Below are 19,017 nucleotides of genomic sequence, written 5' to 3' on the forward strand. Positions count from 1 at the left end.
CATCTACCTTTAACTTCAAATCAAGGGGAACGTTACTGAGAAAGTCATAACAAGGTGGCATCCTTAATACATAATAATGACATATGCGGGAAATGCACCATTATTTATACATGTGACGCACTGTAAATTGCTTCCATCATCAGAACTAATTGTAGTGATTATTAATGCAGTGTTATGAACTGTCAGAATTGCTGTATGTAATTACATTTGTGCAAATGCTTCATTACCTGCCTAATGAATCCGGCATATATGCACATGTAAACCACTGTTTTTGTTAACATAATGAAGGACATTTTTTTTTTCCACTAAGCTGCTGATGTAGAACTGTTTTGACCTATCTTATAAAGTTCGACCGTCCACTGCTGGAAAACCGTTGGTGTGGTTTATTTTCAAACTTGGCATATGTAGTGTCAGCTACTTCAGTAATAGCTTCCAAGAAAGAAATCATGGTCCATTTTGATAATGCCTAAAGACTGACAGGTTCAGTATACTCCTTGGAAGGTACCATCTGACCATGAGTACTTACATTAGGATTTGCCTCCAAGTAGTTGTACAGGACATTGGCACAGATGGTGAGGTCTCCAGGGTTGAAAGGATAACTCCGGCTCCAGCCTTGGGGACCAAACCTCAGTCTTCCAGCAACACAGGCATGGAAGTAGCACAAAGAAAAGAGGATGCTTTTAAACTCCTGTTCCTTGGAGCACATCTCAAGTGTATCCTGTGAGAAAAGGGAAAAAAGAATGCATGACTTGCAAAGGTCTGAGTTTTCAATACTCTTGTGAAGGATTCGAGGGAGATATTCTACAGAGGTAACTATAGTTCCAAGAGAGCACAAAAGGTAGCTATTTGATATCTTCGTCTCTGTTGATTTAAAAGGAATCTTCTCATTTTGCTTGTTATTCTGAGTGCTTCTAAGTTCACCAGAAAATGAGGCAATTTATTTTAACCATGGTAAGACTGCTGGATGTCATTTTTTTCCCTGTAAAATATTTCATGGTCTTAGAATCATCACCAGTAGAATGCTAGTTAACCATAGCTATCCATTGTTCTCACCCATACATTCCCTGGTTCCCTAGTAATAAAGATCATCTAGACACATGGCCACCTGCTGGAAGACTATTTCCCACCTCCTTTCAAACCAGAGGACCAGATAATTAAGTTTTTGTCAACAGAACTTGAGCAGAATTGATGTACATAAATTCCATGTTGTTTGCTTAATAGGAAATGGCTCACCCTCGCTGTCACTCTTTTCCCTTTTCTGAAGGCTAGAGATGATGAGAGGATGGCCTTGAGTCAGGCATGGGAGGTAGATGATGGAGGAACAGTGTGTTTGAGAGAACAAACTGCTGTCTTGCTCGACTCATACTGATATTCTTTGTTACAGTAGCTCAGCTTGACCTTAGCTAATACAACCACCATGACACACAGTCTCCTTCCAATGAACTAGGAGTAAAATTTACTCTTAAGATGTGTGAATGACACAGGAAGGATTGGAAAACCTGTGCCTGTGGGAATGCCTTTGGACTAGATCTGCGGGATTTGTTTTTGAAAATGTAGAGAAAAAGTAGAATCCTAGCATGCTATACTGATCTGGTTAGAGCCCCAACAGCGGTAAAACAAGAAGGCAGAAAACAGCTGTCCAGTCTACAGTTTGAAGACGTACTTTACTCAAGGTCAGCAGTTCTAGGTGGAAAACAACAAAAAGATGTTGAGATAACTCCTGCAGCTGGTATTAGGCAGGAGGGGACAATTAGGCCACAATCTATACATTACTGTCTAGGATGTCAAACTACAGCCAGTCAAAATTTCAGATGGAGCTGACAACATGGACATTATTCAAAATATGTTTAGGATTTTTGAAAGGAGTTCAGTTCTGGTCTCCCAAGGGACTGCTGGTACTAAACCAAGTCTAGATTTTTTTTTCCCCTGTGGGTCAGAACCAGGAGAGTGTTTACTTTCTTTCCATAATGCTTTCAAGCAGAATCAGAGGTACCACCACATACAGTTCTAGAATTGGCCAGGCTACGTATAGTGCAGACCCAACAAAGTCACTAGGTCTCTCTAAGTCATCAGGTCATTTTTGGTAACTTATGGGATTTGGCAATGTATAATCATCAAAAATAACTTTTCTACAATTAAACATCAAATAAAAGGCAACCTTGTAAAAGAAGAAAAGAGAAACCAAATAATTGAAATTAACCTTGAAGGATATAAAAATATGTTCATGTGTAAGAAATTTCCAGAGGACCCACTATAAGTATCAAAATTTCACATCAGAATTATGATCTAGCAAGACATTTAACAGCCTCTTGAATTACAGATAGGTCACATAAGACCCCAAATACTACAATAATGAAGTACATCAACTCAATCTATTATTTCACATAACTTGGCTTTATCCTCAGTTCTAAAAAGTATGTGTCAATGTCCATTTCCTTATGCTCTGATAACATAAATGCTGATGAACAAAATTATGAATCAGGTTTCTCTAAGAAAAAGCATGAGTCTACCTACCATTCCATATTTCAGGCCAGTTGTATTTTTACAAGCCAAATGATGAGCAAATTAATATCAGAAAATATACAAATAACATTGTGAACAGAGAACATGAATTTACACATACATGATAGTGCTATCTGGCCCGGAGCCTCTGGCTTCACATACATAATTACCATTTATTTGTTTCTACTTGCAAATTTCACAGAAATAGAAATCCATATTCTTAGTCTTAAAAAAAATATGGTTATTTTAGTATGAAAAGAGCCCAAACAGTATTCCTTTCTGACATTTTCAAAAGGCAAATGCTAATACACTGAAAGAGATAGATGTTGGTAAGCATCCTACAAAAAAATGGTTCCTTATGTCTTTGTCACTTTAATGATCAGATTCATGTGATTATCCTAGAATTCTCAAGGGAATAAAGCACTAATATTAAGTGCCTCCAACGTTAGGAGGTACATTCTAATTCGAGAGGATGAAAAATACAGATTTGATTTGATTTGAAAACTAAAGCATACAAAACAAAAACACCCAAACAGAACATTTACTTGCCTAGTCCCCTTGGGTGTTTTCCTTAGCTAAGAGGGTCATCTGGACAGCAAGAACAACTGGGACACATTTATTTAACCCACTTGAGTGACACAGCAGGTAGTATGCACCACTTTCTACTCATATCACACACTTTAATCATACTGGGCATGGCAGCAATAGAGAATGCCCAAGGTGATTTGAAGACAGGAGTAAAACTGTTACAGAGACCACTATGCCTGCCTTAATGTTTTATTGCTGATTTTTAGCTAGGCATATGATTAGGTAGATTTGCTTTTCCCAGCCTCTTTTGCAGCTAGGTAATGCAATGTGATTACATTTGACCAGTAACATGGAAGGAGAAATCTTTGTCTGCCATAGTGCACTTAAAAAAGCCATATTGTAAATATTTAAATGTATAGTAGCTACCCCTTATTTGTAGTTTCACTTTCTGTACTTTCAATTACCTGTGGCCAACCACCATCCAAAAATATTAAATGGAAAATTCCAGAAACAGTTCAAAAGCTTTAAATAGTTTTCATGGCACTTTGCTATAGCTACTCTATTTTATTATTAGTTATTATTATGAATCTATTACTGTGATGGACTTATAAACTTTATCATAGGTATATATCACAGGAAAAAATAGAGTACATAAAGGACTTGTTGCTACTCTTGGTTTCAATTAATACTGTAGTCCCACGTCATCTGTTTTCCCCCACAGATGACATGGGACTACAGTATTAATTTGTAGGAACCATCTTTTTAAAAAATACAACAAACATGTTCCCTTGGTCATCATCTTTGTTTCTTATCTTGCCCTTCTCTTGATCACATGGACATGGGAATGGCAATACTCTCAGCCACCTGGGACATGATGGGTGCATCCTAAATATAGTGCAATGGTAAGCTGTAAAAAATGTGGTTACTGACAATCTTCCGGTGACACATGTGAGTTCTGAAGGGCCTGCACCCAGAACTCTCACATGGCAGAAATATTTTTAAACCCATTTAAGCCATTGTTGTTTTGTAAGAACTTCATTTAAAAGTAGCCAACTTGAAATCTGGACTGATAAAGAGTGCTGGGAGCTTATTCATAGATAGCCATGGAGGACAAGGCCGATACCCTTGAATGACATTTTAAAAACTGCATTTTACTTTTAAACATAATGACAAATGGACATTCACTAAAGATTCTTCCTTAGACTTTTTTTTTTTTTTAATTTTGGATAAAATAGGTTTGAGAAGTTTAGTGGATCACGTGGATGATCTTTCCTTTTGCTATATATGGTCAAATTTAGCCTTAACATTTAAGAGTATTCTCTTTGGGCTGCAGATGTAGCTCACTGATTGAACACTGGCCAAGGGTTAGATACCCAGAAGCAAAGACAAACAAACAACAAAAAAAGAGTATTCCTCCCACTAGAAAAAAACAGTTCTCCTTAAAGTTCTTAAAAGTCTTTCTGACTTTCTAAATGGCAGTCAGAAGAACGGCTACTTTCAAGAATAGACTAGAACAGGTGTTCTTAACTGGAGAATTCATGCATAGGTTTTGGGGCAATCTTCTATCATTATATACAACATATTTTTGAATATGCATTTTTCTAGAGAGAGTATCTAAAGTATTATCAAATTCTCAAAGGGGATCCTCACCCCCCCAAAACAAACAAACAAGCAAGCAAATAAATAAATAAGAAGCTGAAGGATAATTGGGCAAAAGCATATTTGTTCAAGAAATGCCCGCTTTCATGTTTAAGACAGTTCTTTTAGGGGAATGGATAGATTATAAATATATTGAGTTCCTCTCTTTTACACTTATTTTAGGGAAGAACTTGAAAGTATCATAACTGATTAGAAATTATAAATTAAGAGATGATAAAAAGACAAATATGTGTCTGCCATTGTGCAGTTAAAAAGTCATATTGCAAATATTTAAAAGATTCAACAAGATTTTTAAGTGCCTATTGCTTACACAGTCTTCTGTATATCTAGCCTATAAATTACACAATTATTTAAGTAATTAGCCATGTTTTTCAACACTGTATTCTTAAAGTGGCCTATTATAATTTTTTTCATAAAGTTGGTGTAGGTATTGGTCCAAAAAGTACTGGAGAACAAGTTAAATGTGTTGGGGGGAGCTTCAAGGAAAATGATAACGTTTCTAATGGGGGCCAAATCATGTCTGTTTCTTCTTCACAACTTATTCTATTCTTAATAAGACTGCTATTTACCTAGGATTTCCAAAAATAATAAAAGAAGGAGAGCTAGGAACGCAAAGAAATAGAAACAAAGGAAAATGAAAGACTTGGTCTTGATACAGATAGATACAATAATTTGAGTATCGGGAGTAATGGTAATTGGGCTATCATTCATGTATACACATATTAATTTGTTTTATTTTGAAAGGAGATTAAAATATAAATAAGAAGCTATCATGACTATAATCTGAAAAAAAAGGGACTTTGAATTTAGTAATATAAACGAGATCTGAGGGTTGGGATTGTAGCTCAGTGGTAGAGCACTTGGCTAGCATGTGTGAGGCTCTGGGTTTGATCCTCAGCATCACATAAAAATGAATAAATAAAATAAAGGTATTGCATTCATCTACAACTAAAAAAAGAAAAACCAGATCTGAAACATCATACTGAAACTTTTTTCTTGTCATCACAGTCATCCACATCCATAAGAATACTGTATTTCACCACAGAACTGTTACTGCGTTAACATATATTCATGAGGATTGTGTGCATTCTAATCCTGTGCCAAAGACAGTTTAGTAATAAATGATTCTTAAGTACTACTGGCACAATTAAAAAGAAAAACTTCACATGATGGTTTCACTCCACTTCTTGCAAAATAATTTGGCATAAAATTTGTGACAACTAGGCAGTGAAATGTGGTAAAAAATCTTTTCCTTTTTCTGTGGTAAGAGATACTAGTTTGAGAAAGTTCCTCAAGCATTATTGAGTTTGTGTATCTTATACATGTGGCTATAGTTTTCGTGGGAAAATTAAATATATTTCTGAGTCATCAGACTAGGGCAGTTCTTTTAAGAAACTGAGACACACACACACACACACACACACACACAAAATACACCTCCCCTCAGAGCTGTTAACACCAATCCTCTGAGACACATGAGTTGAAGATGGTCTCCAGAGCCTTGTGAGAACTCTGATTTTATTGTCAGATCAGGTAGCTTCTGCTTTCTTACCGGATCAAAGTTGTACAGAGCAGCATGCAAATTGGCTAGCATTCCTGTGGGAGGCTCGTTGGTGATCTTAATGGAATTTTCCAGAAGTCCTTGAGGGATGATGTGCTCATCGGGTGTACGGGCAGACTCAGCACTCATGAACACCCTGTAATCTTCATGGCTTCCATGGCTGTATCTTTCAAGAAGTTTCTCCAAGGTTCCTAACCATTTTGCTACCAAATGGACATTCTGAAAGACAGTATGGCTTATGATTCCTATAACATTTTACCATATTACTTGAATTCTAGTATCAGAACATTTTCTAACATATATACACACAAGCATATGTGTGTGTGTGTGTGTTTAAAACTCAGAACAATGACCTACATTTTCTTTTTTTTAATGTCAGAAAAGGGGGAGAAAGGTAAAACAGTTGAATATTGAATATATTAAATGTTTCACTGAATTTGTCATTGTTAACCAGAATGTCCTCCTAAACATGTACCTACTTCAAATATTTATTGTTAAGAATGAATGTGTGTATTTGTAACATGACATTGTTCTTAAATTAAAGAGCTGTCAAAAGCTGCACACACAAAACCACAAACACTACCATCATCATCACAATTATCTTGTGATTCACAAATGTGCTTTCAACACTAAACACTCATGGGTGGAGACTGATCATTGGTACTGGGGGAGAGGTCTGAAGGCTGTATCTGATATGCCCTCCAGTTTTGGAGACGTTTTGAAACAGTGACTAAAACATCACACCCAGGGACACATAACTATTTCCAACAAGAAAAATGCTTAAGATTATAATATGTACAAAAATAGAGAGGGCAAAGACAAACAAGGAACTGAATAGTAATGTAGGCATTCTTTGAAATTTTTGTTGTAGGAAGACCTATGCCAATTCAGTTGTTCACATCATTAGGCTTTTATTCCCATAGCAAATACTGAACATTGCCAGGAGTCCTGGGCTGAACTATGTCCCTTCCAAAACTCAGGTGTGAAAGCAGTAACTTCCAGTACTTCACAATGCAATTAGTATTCAGAGATGGAGTCTTTCAAAGAGGTAATTAAGACTAAATAAAGTCATATGTCCCCATATGACATATGATAAAGACACAGGCAAGTTTGACCATCTATAAGTCAGAGAGGGAGGTGTCAGAGGAAACCAGACCTGTTGTTACCTTGATCTCATACTTCCAGCCTCCAGAACTGCAAGAAATTAAATTTCTGTGGATTAAGTCATGCAGTCTATGACACTTTGACTTGGCAGCCCTGGAAATGAATCCAGTAAAGACCCAAGTTTCCTCTTTTACATGCTTGCTATGGGGTTCTAACAAGAGTTCTTCTCATACCTAAGTATACCAATCAGGAAAGTGAGTAACAAAACCCGTTTTCTAAGTTCAATTATGTCCTGTCATTTAGACAATAGCTACCTCTTGAGTAGCTGGGACTCCAGGCACATACCACCACACACACCTGGCTCTAATCATAGGCTCTTTTGAGGATGACTGTACCCCTTCTACTCTTTTCTCCAGTACTGAGCTCTTGGGTGCATGAGAACTCTCAATAGATTCTTTCTTTTGGGGAAGATTTCAGTATTTTTGAAGTAGATGAGCAATAACTGCTGTCTCTGGGGGAAAAAAATAGACCTCCACTCTAGCACACCTGAGTCTGAGCCTCAGGAGGGGAAGCACCACCATCCCAAGTCCCTGTATGAAGCTCTCTATCAAGGTCATCTGAGCAGTGGGTATTATTAATCCAGAGGATATATTCCTACAGATGAAAGCCTGCTTGGACTCTGGGCAGCTTCATTGTGAACCCAGTTTTATTTCAAGCAAAATACAACATGTGTCAACATACTGGATGCTAGAGGTTCTATGGGAAACAATACTTAACCTGCGGAGCCTTACTGTAACGATTGGAGATAAGGTATCCTGTGATCACCTACTCAAGGTAATCTTCGGGCTCATTGTGTCTCAAACCAAATGGCCGCTGCCAGACCTGCTGACAGCTAGAGGAGCTTGCCTGAGGAGTTAGCACAGCTCCCAGGGGCCCCTGGAGCTGGCCTGTGCTCCATGGCTCCTGTTAGAATCCCTGGCTAAGAAAACCACCTAGAAGATTCTACCATTTAGTAGAATCACATACCTGTGTAATGTCAACCCTAGAAGGGAGGAATGAATGGTCTAGTCTCCTTAATTTACAAACCAAGAGAAAGCTACCCAAATGCTTAGGGGCAGTGAGAGTTGTATAAAAGTGTGTGCGTGTGTGCGTGCGTGCGTGTGTGTGTGTGTGTGTGTGTGTGTGTGTGTGTACATACTGGACTCTGTCAACGTTAAAGCAACATGCAACTTCTGCTACTACCATAGCAATAGTGTGGCAATCTCTAGGAACCTGTTTGTCCTCAAGTGCTACAGTAGTGTTGCAGACATCTACAAGTCAGGAGACAAATGGGATTCTTCCTAATATTTAAAAATTTTAAAGCACTAGGCAGGCTCTCCAAGGAAGAGAGCCATCCCTCTCAGCAGAGTCCCTAATTCCCATAGAGGTATCATGAATGTGAATATGGCACCTGGCTCCTTGAATCCCTGTGTGTTATGATGAGAAACCCTTTCCCCCACTCTGGGCAGAGCGGCTCTGCATTATCCTGTGTTCATGCTCAGTGCTTTCCAGGAAATTAAAAAAAAAAAAAAATATATATATATATATATATATATATATATATATTTTTTTTTTTTTTTGGTGGGGGGCGAGGACCAAGGATTGAATTCAGGGGCACTCGACCACTGAGTCAAAACCCCAGCTTTATTTTGTATTTTATTTAGATACAGGGTCTCATTGAGTTGTTTAGCACCTCACTTTTGCTGAGGCTGGCTTTGAACTCAGCCTCTCAAGCCCCTGGGATTACAGGCATGTGCCACTGTGCCCAGCCACTTTCTAGGAAGACTTAATACTCACTTGGAGCATGACCCAGTGTCCTCCTCTAGAAGCTTTCTCCAGTGCCAGTTCAGCCACGGTCTCTTGACCTTGTCCTAAAGACACATTATGGAATTTTCCCGAGTCAATTGTAAACCCAAGTCTTTTGCCTGTGGGGGAATACAACATGGCGAGAGAGGAAATGTCAGTGGAGAAGAGGTGAGGAGAGTCTGAATTTAGTGATCTAACGTACATGGGTGGTCACTGCTGCCATCTTCCAGGTCACTTTCCTGGAGGATCTGAACTAGATCTCTGTGGTTTCCACAAGTGGCTTTGTGAGCTCTCCACAGTTGCCTTCCAACAAGCATTAGAAAAGCATGTGGAAGTCAGTTCCTTTGGTTTTATGATAATAAAGCTTTTGACATTTTGATAGATGGCAGCATTGTTAGGGAGCTTTCTAAACTCCTGCAGGAGTAGCAAAGCATTTCCCTCATAAAAAGGAGCAACATGTGGTAGATATCACATTTTTTTTTTGAAGGATCGGTTCATTGGGTAAATGCACAAGCTCTCACCTTGTGAGGCCGCATTTAAATTGAGCACAGTCAGGTCACAGCTACATTAACCTGGTATTCCTGGTGTAGACCGTGGGGAATAGTAATCCACAACACAAAGCGCCAGTGCCTTGCACAATCAAATAGACTTGCTCTAATGACCATTATTTAGTTACAGGGGGCACAAGATTATATGAGCATGGAGAAAATTGCCCTCTGGCCCTCATCTACTCAAAAGGTGGGAAACAGTACAAAAGAAACTTGCATGATGCCAACCAGATGAATGTTCCGTTTGAACATTTCTTCAGACTGCAGTGTTATTAGTCTTACATTTTCCATACACCCAATCTCCAACAAATGAAAAAAAAAAAAAAGACGACTGTGAACAGAAAGGAAGGGCATGTGGGCAGCAGGTAAAAGATAGGGAGGAAGGGCAGGCCAGTAAGCCCCCTGGCCACTCACCAAGCACCTCAAGGTCTTTAAGGGCATCCACCCCTGGAGACAGGATGAAGAATACTGGCGTGGCTGGGCTGCTTTCTTCAAACGCTTTTCCTAAATCCAATCTGGTCCTCTCCACATACTTTGCACCCATTTTTTCCTCCACAAAATTTCTATTAAAAAAAGAATATGCTAAAAACATGATAATTGATTTCAATCTTGAAAAGCATCTTCACTTGGATCAGCCTAAATCATAAGCACAGGAAAAGAAGCAAGCCACATGTATTATGTGGGGTGGCTTTTTAGAATGACAATATGAATCCAACTAGATTTATGCAGGAGGTGTATCCATGAAACCCCTCTGTACTTATGAAACTCGGAAAAGCAGAGGCCTGCATTCTATTTGGGGGGCTTCTGAGATACCCACCCCCCCAGTACCATCACCTGCCTGCATATGGTTTTGTATCCCCCAAATCCCCTGCCAGATTCCCCGATTACTTATTAACAGTTCATTAGATTTGCCACAGTGCAATTTTCCAGTCTGCTGGGCTTCTCATGAATATACAAATGCTTTTTGGGGTGTTTCTAACACAGGGAAGCTCAATTAAGCAGAGATTATTTTCCAGCAGCATCAGATTTAGCAGAAAGTAAGTACTACTAAGCAGAATTAACTTCTAAAGTAGGGATCGGCAGAGGTTTCTGCAAAGGGAAAATTGGCTGAACTAGACAAAGCAAAGGAAAAAACCTGAGGCACATGAACACTACTGAAGAAAGAGGAGCACAACAGGGGAGGAAGTCAAGAACTCTTAGGTTGGTGAATTCAAATTAGAATAAGACTTGTGTGAATTAAGCAGCATATTACCATTTAGAAGCCAAAAGGGTAAAGAAAAAGGACACTGGAATAGAGATGTAGACAGGGTTTCTGCTTTTAAATTGTATTGGTTGTAAAGTTATAGGATTCTGAGTTGCTCCATAAAAGGATCTTTTTTTTTTTTTTTTTTTTTTTTTTTTTTTTTTTTTTTTGTCTGACATGCTAAATCTTCAGAGCCAAAATGCTACCACTGAATAAAGATGATGGAAATCGTTCTTGGATAATGCATGTTCCCGGCCTTTGAACTCTGCTGACACCCATCTCTCTTCCAAGAATATTTCCATCAGATTCCCCATCTCCCCTTCTGATTTCAAAATTGAGCTTTTCAGGAAGGATATATGCTGGTTCTGCCAATAGACCAGCACACTGTTTGGTGTTTTGTGAATTTTAACAATAGCACTGATTGAAACATCAAAATCTCAGCAGAATCACACCACATCAAAATGGACAGTTGACACTTCCACCAATCCCCCCTAATCCCTAGGACCAAGTTTCCTCCATGTTAACTTGCATTTCCAGAAGTGTCAGCTGCCCTACCTGAGAGCGTATGTCATCCTGTCGGGGCGCACTGCTCTTAAAATTATCAGTTTCTGTATCCAACTTTTCTTCTTCCATTCTTGTGGTAACTTTTCTTTTTCTGGACACTCAGATTCAACCCACTTTCTCCACTGCTTGGAAGATCCTTCCACATCTCTGTCTATGCCTCGAAATTCTTCCATAAGGGCAAGTGCCTGGAGCACAAAAGGAAACGGATGGGAACAGCAGCTTCCAGCCAGAGAGACTTGAGGGTGATCTAGTCCCCTCTCAGCACATCATGCTGGACAGTCTTCATTCTTCCCTCCAGATCTACTCTCCCTTTTCCTAAGGGTGATCTCTAAGGATAATGTCAGCCAAGTTCCCCACTCCTTTTGCCGGGTTTGGCCAAAGGTAAGCAGTTGCAGCAGACTGGGGGCTGGAGAGAGAGGGGCAGGGTTTTTCTTTGCCGGCTCTTTCCCGCTGGGATGTCTTTGACAATGACAGACAATATTAGCTCTCTCCCATAACTTCATTTCTCAGGAGTTCCAAGAGCTCCTTTCTCTCTTATTTTCTTCCCCATCCCTGGTTCACTCTTCTCCATCCCTGGTTCATTCTTGCCCTCAATATAAAAATATATTCTTTGATAAACTCTATCACCCATTTGAATGTGCTATTTTCTGCAGAGACCACATTTCAACAATAAAAAATAAGAATTAAAAAACCAAAGGATATAGTTCAGTGGTAGCACACCCTGGGGTTCAATTCTCAGTTCTACAAACAAGAAAGATAAAACAGAAAACAAAATACTAGGTTTTTTTCTTTTCTTTTTTTGTGGGGTGGGGAGTTGGTGTCCTAAGGATTGAACCTAGGGATGCTTTACCACCGAGCCACATCCTCAGTGCTTTTTATATCTTATTTGAAGACAGGGTCTCACTAAGTTGTCGAGGGTCCTGCTAACTTGCTGTAGATGCCCTTCAGCTTGTGATCCTCCTGCCCCAGACTCCCATGTGGCTGGAATTATAGGTGTGTGCCACTGTGCTAGCCAAAACTAGTTTTTAAAAATAAAATGTTAATGTAATATAAAAAAATAAGACATAACATTTTTTAAAAATTGTGTTTAGTTGTCAATGGACCTTTATTTTTTTTTTATTTATTGATATGTGGTGCTGAGAATCAAACCGTGCCTCATACATGCTAGACAAGAACTCTGCCACTGAGCCACGACCCCAGCCCCAGACATAACATTTTTAAAAGTATTTTTAGTTGCAGATGGACACAGTACCTTTATTTTATTTATTTATTTATATGTGGTGCTGAGAATTGAACCCAGTGCATCACACATGCTAGACAAGTGCTCTACCAGTGAGCTACAGCCCTAGCCTCATAACAGTTATTTTCAATGCATGGAAATATTTTTTCCTTTGAACAAAAAATGGGGCAAAGTTTAATAAAGTCAAACAGCTTTAAGGAACTCTAGAGCCTAGGGAATGAATTCTTTAAAACAGGATCTTCTGTTGGCACGGTGGTGCTTGCCTGTAATCCCAACAGCTCTGGAGACTGAGACAGGAGGATCATGAGTTCAAAGCCAGCCTCAGCAAAAGTTGGGCACTAAATAAGTCAGTGAGACTCTGTTTCTAAATAAAATACAAAATAGGGCTGGGGATGTGGCTCAGTGGTCAAGTGCCCCTGAGTTCAATCTCCAGTACCCCGCCGCCAAAAAAAAAAAAAGGAAAGTAAGGCTCTTCTGACAGAAAAATGGAATAAGGATTGATAATTGGGGTTGTAGAAGGACACTCACTTTTTTCTTTATGATATTATTTTGCTTTAACATTTTACAATGAGAATAAACTCCTGTTTTGTTGTGCAATTTAAAAAATTTAAGAAAAGCAAAAAAATATAATTGAACAAAATGAAATGCAGAAAATAGATTTAAGTTGAAAAAAACCCACATTTATATAACTTGACTTTTATCAAAGGTTCTGACTATATATAATTTTTCTACCCACACATAGGTCAAAAACTCTTTTACTTCCCAGTAAGAAATTAACCAATTTAATAATATGAATATAACAAAAGATCACATTATATAGCATGTTTTTACAAATAAAATAGTGTCTAATATATCACTGTAGCTTTAAAACTATATTTCTCCTTTTGTGAGAGCTAATACTTGAAGTAATATTTAGAAATTGAGAAACCAACTTGTCAAATGTACCTTAATAGCACTCCATGACTGAGTCGTTAGAAAGTCGAGGGGACTTAGGTAGGTGTGCTCAACTGGAAAGCGGAGCAGAAAATCCAGTTCAAGGGGGTCGACCTCTTTCTTTCTCAACAAAATCTTGAATACACAAAATTGAAAACGATCATGAGGTTTACATGGAAATCACAACCCAAGAAGCAGTCACCAGGGAAGATATGCCCGAATCGGCAGAGCCAAATCTGCTGGGATTCTGGCAAGCATCTATTCTATGGGTGAAATAAAGATTCTGAGAGTATGTCCATAATTGCAAAACCATTCCTGGAAATGTGATTAAAAAAATGCAAAGGCTGACTTATTCCAGTTCTTTTTATTATTTATTTTTATGTGGTTTTGAGGATCAAACTCAGGGCCTCGCACATGCTAGGTGAGCGCTCTAACCTCTGAACCATAACCCTAGCCCTGCTTTATTCCAATTCTAATGATGATGGCTATTAGCAACATATTTGAAATATGCTTTATATTTAATCTTCTATTAAGGCATAAATTTATCTTAAATTTGTGATAGAAAATGAGAAAGCCTCTGGTGACAATAGACTTAATTACTAAACAGAGCAGAACTAGTATTGTAAGTTAACCTAGTATAGGTGCTATATTCAATAAACTGCAAGGAACATAAAAGATCTTTTTTATATGTGAGATTATCTTGAGTAAGCTCAAAATTGTTTAACAAACATAATTTACTTGAATAAACTTTAAACAGTCTGGTTGTAGAGTTCATAATAAGTTCATAGTGCATTTTGGAAGGCAAAAATGAAGCATTCCTAATTTCCATGTCGAAACATAATACCTCTATAGTTAAACAGATGAGTTTTATGCTATCTAAAAAAATCTAGATATTTTCAAAATTCATTAAACTATCTTAGTGAATAATTTTTCTTAATTCAGTTTATTTCAGCAAGTGAGTAATCATCCATATAGATAATGAAGATCTTATTTACATAGATTGACAGGAGATAGATTCTACTTTATGGCATCCAAGGGGAAGTTTTAAATAGATGTGTGTATCATGTATTATCATACCTGACTCTTTCCTGTTAATTAGCAATATGTATTTCATTTTGTAATGCCTTGTTCCTGTTTATCACATGCATTCGAAAACATCTACACTTATATTCTTAGAGAACCTAAGGGCATCTGTGATTATCAAAAACATCAAAAGCGAAGTGGTAGCTTATTATTATGCACATCAGGTGTTTACTAAATGTCATTTCTGGGCAAGGTCCTTTGGAAGACACGAAACAGGCAAGGCACAAATCTTCTCTCAAGGTTTTGAGGGATGGGAAGAACCATATCGCAAGCTAGTTAATAAAAGATAACAGGCTTGTTTCATCTGAACCTGGAGCTTGAAGTTGAATTATTTTTCCTTCTTTTTCTTACCATGGACACCTTAATTCCCACTTACGCTTCCTTTTTAATCTTCCATATGAAAAAGATTAAAAGGGAAGTTGGTCTCATGAAGATGGGGCATTAAGCCTAGAAGGTAATTTATGTACCCATTTTTTTCTGACAAATAATATTATATATTTATGGGACAAAATGTGTTGCTTTGATATATGTTTACATTGTAAAATGGATAAATAAAGCTAATTAATGCATCTATCACCTCATAACCATTTTTTGCAGTGAGAACATTTAACCTAAAACATTACCCTTTTTGCTATTTTGAAACATACATTATTATTGACTATTTGCAAAGGAATACTATGCAACCTTTAAAAATAAAATTATGTCATTTGCAACAATATGGATAAACCATTCATTGTTTTTTAAAAGGATTCTGAGAAGTCCTTGGACCTCTTAGATTCAGACTCAAAATCCTAATCTTTTAATACATACATATACATACATATATATATATATATATATATATATATATATATATATATATAAATGAGAATGTACATATAAATATACAAACATATATGTACATATATATGTATGTATATATATGTACATATATATGTATGTATATATATATGTTGTAGTTGAACACAATACCTTATACCTTTATTTATTTTTATATGGTGTTGAGAATTGAACCCAGTGCCTCGCATGTGCTAGGCCAGCACTTAACCACTGAGCCACAGCCCCATCCCTCAAGATCCTAATCTTAAAGGACCTTTTTGGTAGGATCTGAAAGGTTCTGGACAGGACCCAAGCATATCTGCTTAACCAAAGCACTGTGGCCCAGAGGAGGGCTGACTCAGTTTCTCCGTGGGAACTTCAGACTCTCCTCTCACTATCAAAGGCTTCCAAGAAAGGAAGCTCTGCTTTCAGTCAAGCAGAAGGAAAATACCTGATAAACAGAGGGGTCTGCCTGTGGTCCTGGGGATGCTTTCAACTGACTAATCTCCTCACCTGAAAAGCCATGTGGGATAGGAAGGTGAGCTTGTCCTTCTCGAACAGTGCCTGGCTGGTGTAGAGGAAGATGGCGTGGGTGATGCTCTCCATCAGGACAGAGATGCGCCCCTGTGGGTCCTCCACCTTTTCAGCCTGTTCGATCGCTCTGTGGAACAGCATGTTGAAAGCCTGGGGGATTTAACGACTATTAGAAGGTGCCCATTGGTGCCCGTATGTCTAGCTAGCCTCAAAACACAGGGCCTCAGACAAGGTTTATCTATGGGGAGAGAAAGGTAGACTTTTTACAATTATATATATATGAGTTTTTTAAACGACTCCTGGTGCAAGGCAAATGCTCCTCATGTGTGTGACTGTCCTCCTTAAGGCAGGTCTATACAATCTGCTCTCATTTCCCTCCTAGCAACTAAGGTGCATCAGGCACTCTCCTTCCACCTGTGTACTTAAAAAAGTTTAAAAATTTTTATAATTACAGTAAAATACACATAAAATTTGCCATTTACCAAATTTAAGTGTGTAATTTAGTAAAGTGTATTCACATTATTGGGCCAACAATCTCTAGATTTTTTTTTTAATCCTGATAAACTGAAACTCTGTACCTATTAAACCACCACCATCATCCGTTCCTCCCTCCCAACCCCCTGTCCCTGCAATCCCCATTCTGCATTTTTGCATCTATGAGTCTGACTGTTCCAGGTATTTCATATGAGTGAAGTCATGCAAGATTTGTCTTTGTGGTTGGCTTATTTCACTCAGGATAATGCCCTCAATGTTCGACCATGTTGGAGCATGTGTCAAAAATTTCTTCTTTTTTTTTTAAAATACATAATATCCCACTGTGTGCACAGATCACATTTTGTAAATCCATTAAAAGGCATCTGGGTTGATTCCATCTTTTGACTATTGTAAATAATGCTCCTATGAATATGGGTATTGAGCTATATCTCTAAGAACCTCTTTCAATTATTTTGGATATATTCTCCAACATGGAATTACTGGGTCACGTGGTGATTATATTTTTAATTTTTTAAAGGACTGCCATACTGTTTTCCATGGCAGTGGAACTATTTTACACTTCCATCAAGAGTGTACAAGGATTCCAATTTCTCCATGTTCACAACACTTTTTTAAAAAAATTATAATAGGTGTAAGATGCTACCTCACTGTGGTTTTGATTTGCATTACTCTAATAACTAGTGATACTGAACCTTTTTTTGTATTTTTATTGGCAAATTTTCTTTGGAGAAATTCTGCTCAAGTCCTGAACCTATTTTTAAATCAGGTTGTTTTTTTTCTGTGGTTCTACCCATGTATTTTTTAGTATGCCCTTTGGTTCTCTCTTCTGTTAAAATCACTCTTGGTGTATATTACCTTTTCATACTTTGGTAGTAATGGGCTGGAAAAATTCATATATATACATATATATATATATATATATATATATGCATATATATGTATATATTTAATACACACAGATATATATTTAAGTATGTAGAAATACATCTGTTTATATGTTTATTTTTGGTTGGTGGCCAGGGACCAGAGACCACAGACTGATGGAGTGGTATATATTTGAATGAAAGGAATAGGCTGCAATGATACATAATACAGTAAATACTGGTAAGAAGGCATGGGCAAAGTATTAATCTGATATTCTGACTTCTAATTTAATACAATGAAATGTGCATATCAAATATACCATTTGATGAGTTTTGACAAATGGCTATATTCCACTGACAACCCCCATAATCAAAATACAGAGCCTTTCTGTTTTAATCACTGCAAAGAAGTCTTCATGTGCTTCTTTAGAGTCAGTTCCTATCACTATCCCCAGCCCCAGTCAACTACCATCTTGCCTGTCACTGTAGATTAACCTTGCCTTTTCTATATTTTCACATAAGTTAATATGGTAGGTACTCCTAAGTGTCTGGATGCTTTTTCTGAACATAATGTTTTGGTGACCTTCCAATGGTTGGGTGTGTATCAGGAAATGTGTACCTTTACATTTTGAGCAACATCTCAATGTATGGATGTGCCAAATTTGTATATCCATTTACTTGTCAGTCCTTTGGATTGTTTCCAAATTTTGGCTGCAATGAATAAAGTGCCTGTGAACATTTGTGAACAAGTTTTTGGTTGACATGTACTTTCATTTCCCTTAGATGAATGCCTAGAGTAAAAACAAAGGATCATATTGCAACCGTACATTTAACTTCATAAGAAATTATCAAACTGCTTTCCAAAATAGTTTTATCAATCTGCATTCATTCCAGAAATGGGGAAGTTGCAGTACCATATCTGTGCTACAGTTGGTATTGACTGTCTTCTAAAATTTTAGCCATTCACATATTTTTTTCTGATGATTGTTGCACATTTATAATGTGCTTAAGGGTAAACATGTCTTATTTATTATATGCCATGTCTATTCAACACTTATTACTGAGTTGTACAAGTTATTTACGTATCCTGATACAAATTCTTTGTTAGATACATGTATCGGGAATATTGGTTTTGCTAGTCTGTGTTTTACCTTTTATTTTCAGAGTCTTTTGAAGATCATAAACTTTATATTATGATAAGATTCAATTTGTTTCTTCTTATTTTTTTATCTTTCTGTTCCATTCTAAAAAAATATTTGCCTAAGCAAGGTATGGTGGCACATGCCTATAATCCTATCAACTCAGGAGGATCATAAGTTCAGGACCAGTCTTAGCAATTTAGCAAGGCCCTAAGTAACTAAGGGAGACCTTGTTTCAAAAATAAATAGGGCTGGGTTTGTGACTTAGTGCTTAATCACCCCTGGGTTCAATCTCTGGGTTAAAAAAAAAAATCTTACCTAACTCAAAGCCCAAAGTTTTTTTCCTTGTTTTTTTCT

At 37.5% G+C, this 19,017-nt stretch overlaps 1 protein-coding gene across 3 annotated transcripts in view; it reads right to left on the reverse strand.

Moving 5' to 3' along the window:
• Nucleotides 1-19,017, reverse strand: part of DNAH11 (dynein axonemal heavy chain 11) — a 278,938-nt gene that overhangs the window by 15,590 nt on the left and 244,331 nt on the right. For all 3 annotated transcript variants that reach the window (XM_081287176.1, XM_081287175.1, XM_081287177.1), the window contains 7 exons: nt 16,143-16,313; nt 13,740-13,862; nt 11,546-11,739; nt 10,162-10,310; nt 9,191-9,318; nt 6,242-6,469; nt 527-718 (listed from right to left, as the gene is read on the reverse strand). In XM_081287176.1, coding sequence (XP_081143302.1) covers nt 527-718; nt 6,242-6,469; nt 9,191-9,318; nt 10,162-10,310; nt 11,546-11,739; nt 13,740-13,862; nt 16,143-16,313 — 1,185 coding nt within the window. The remainder of the gene's footprint in view (nt 1-526; nt 719-6,241; nt 6,470-9,190; nt 9,319-10,161; nt 10,311-11,545; nt 11,740-13,739; nt 13,863-16,142; nt 16,314-19,017) is intronic.

This window comes from Spermophilus citellus (genome assembly GCF_964194105.1).
Source record: "Spermophilus citellus genome assembly, chromosome: 3".
In the NCBI taxonomy this organism is placed as follows: Eukaryota; Metazoa; Chordata; class Mammalia; order Rodentia; family Sciuridae; genus Spermophilus; species Spermophilus citellus.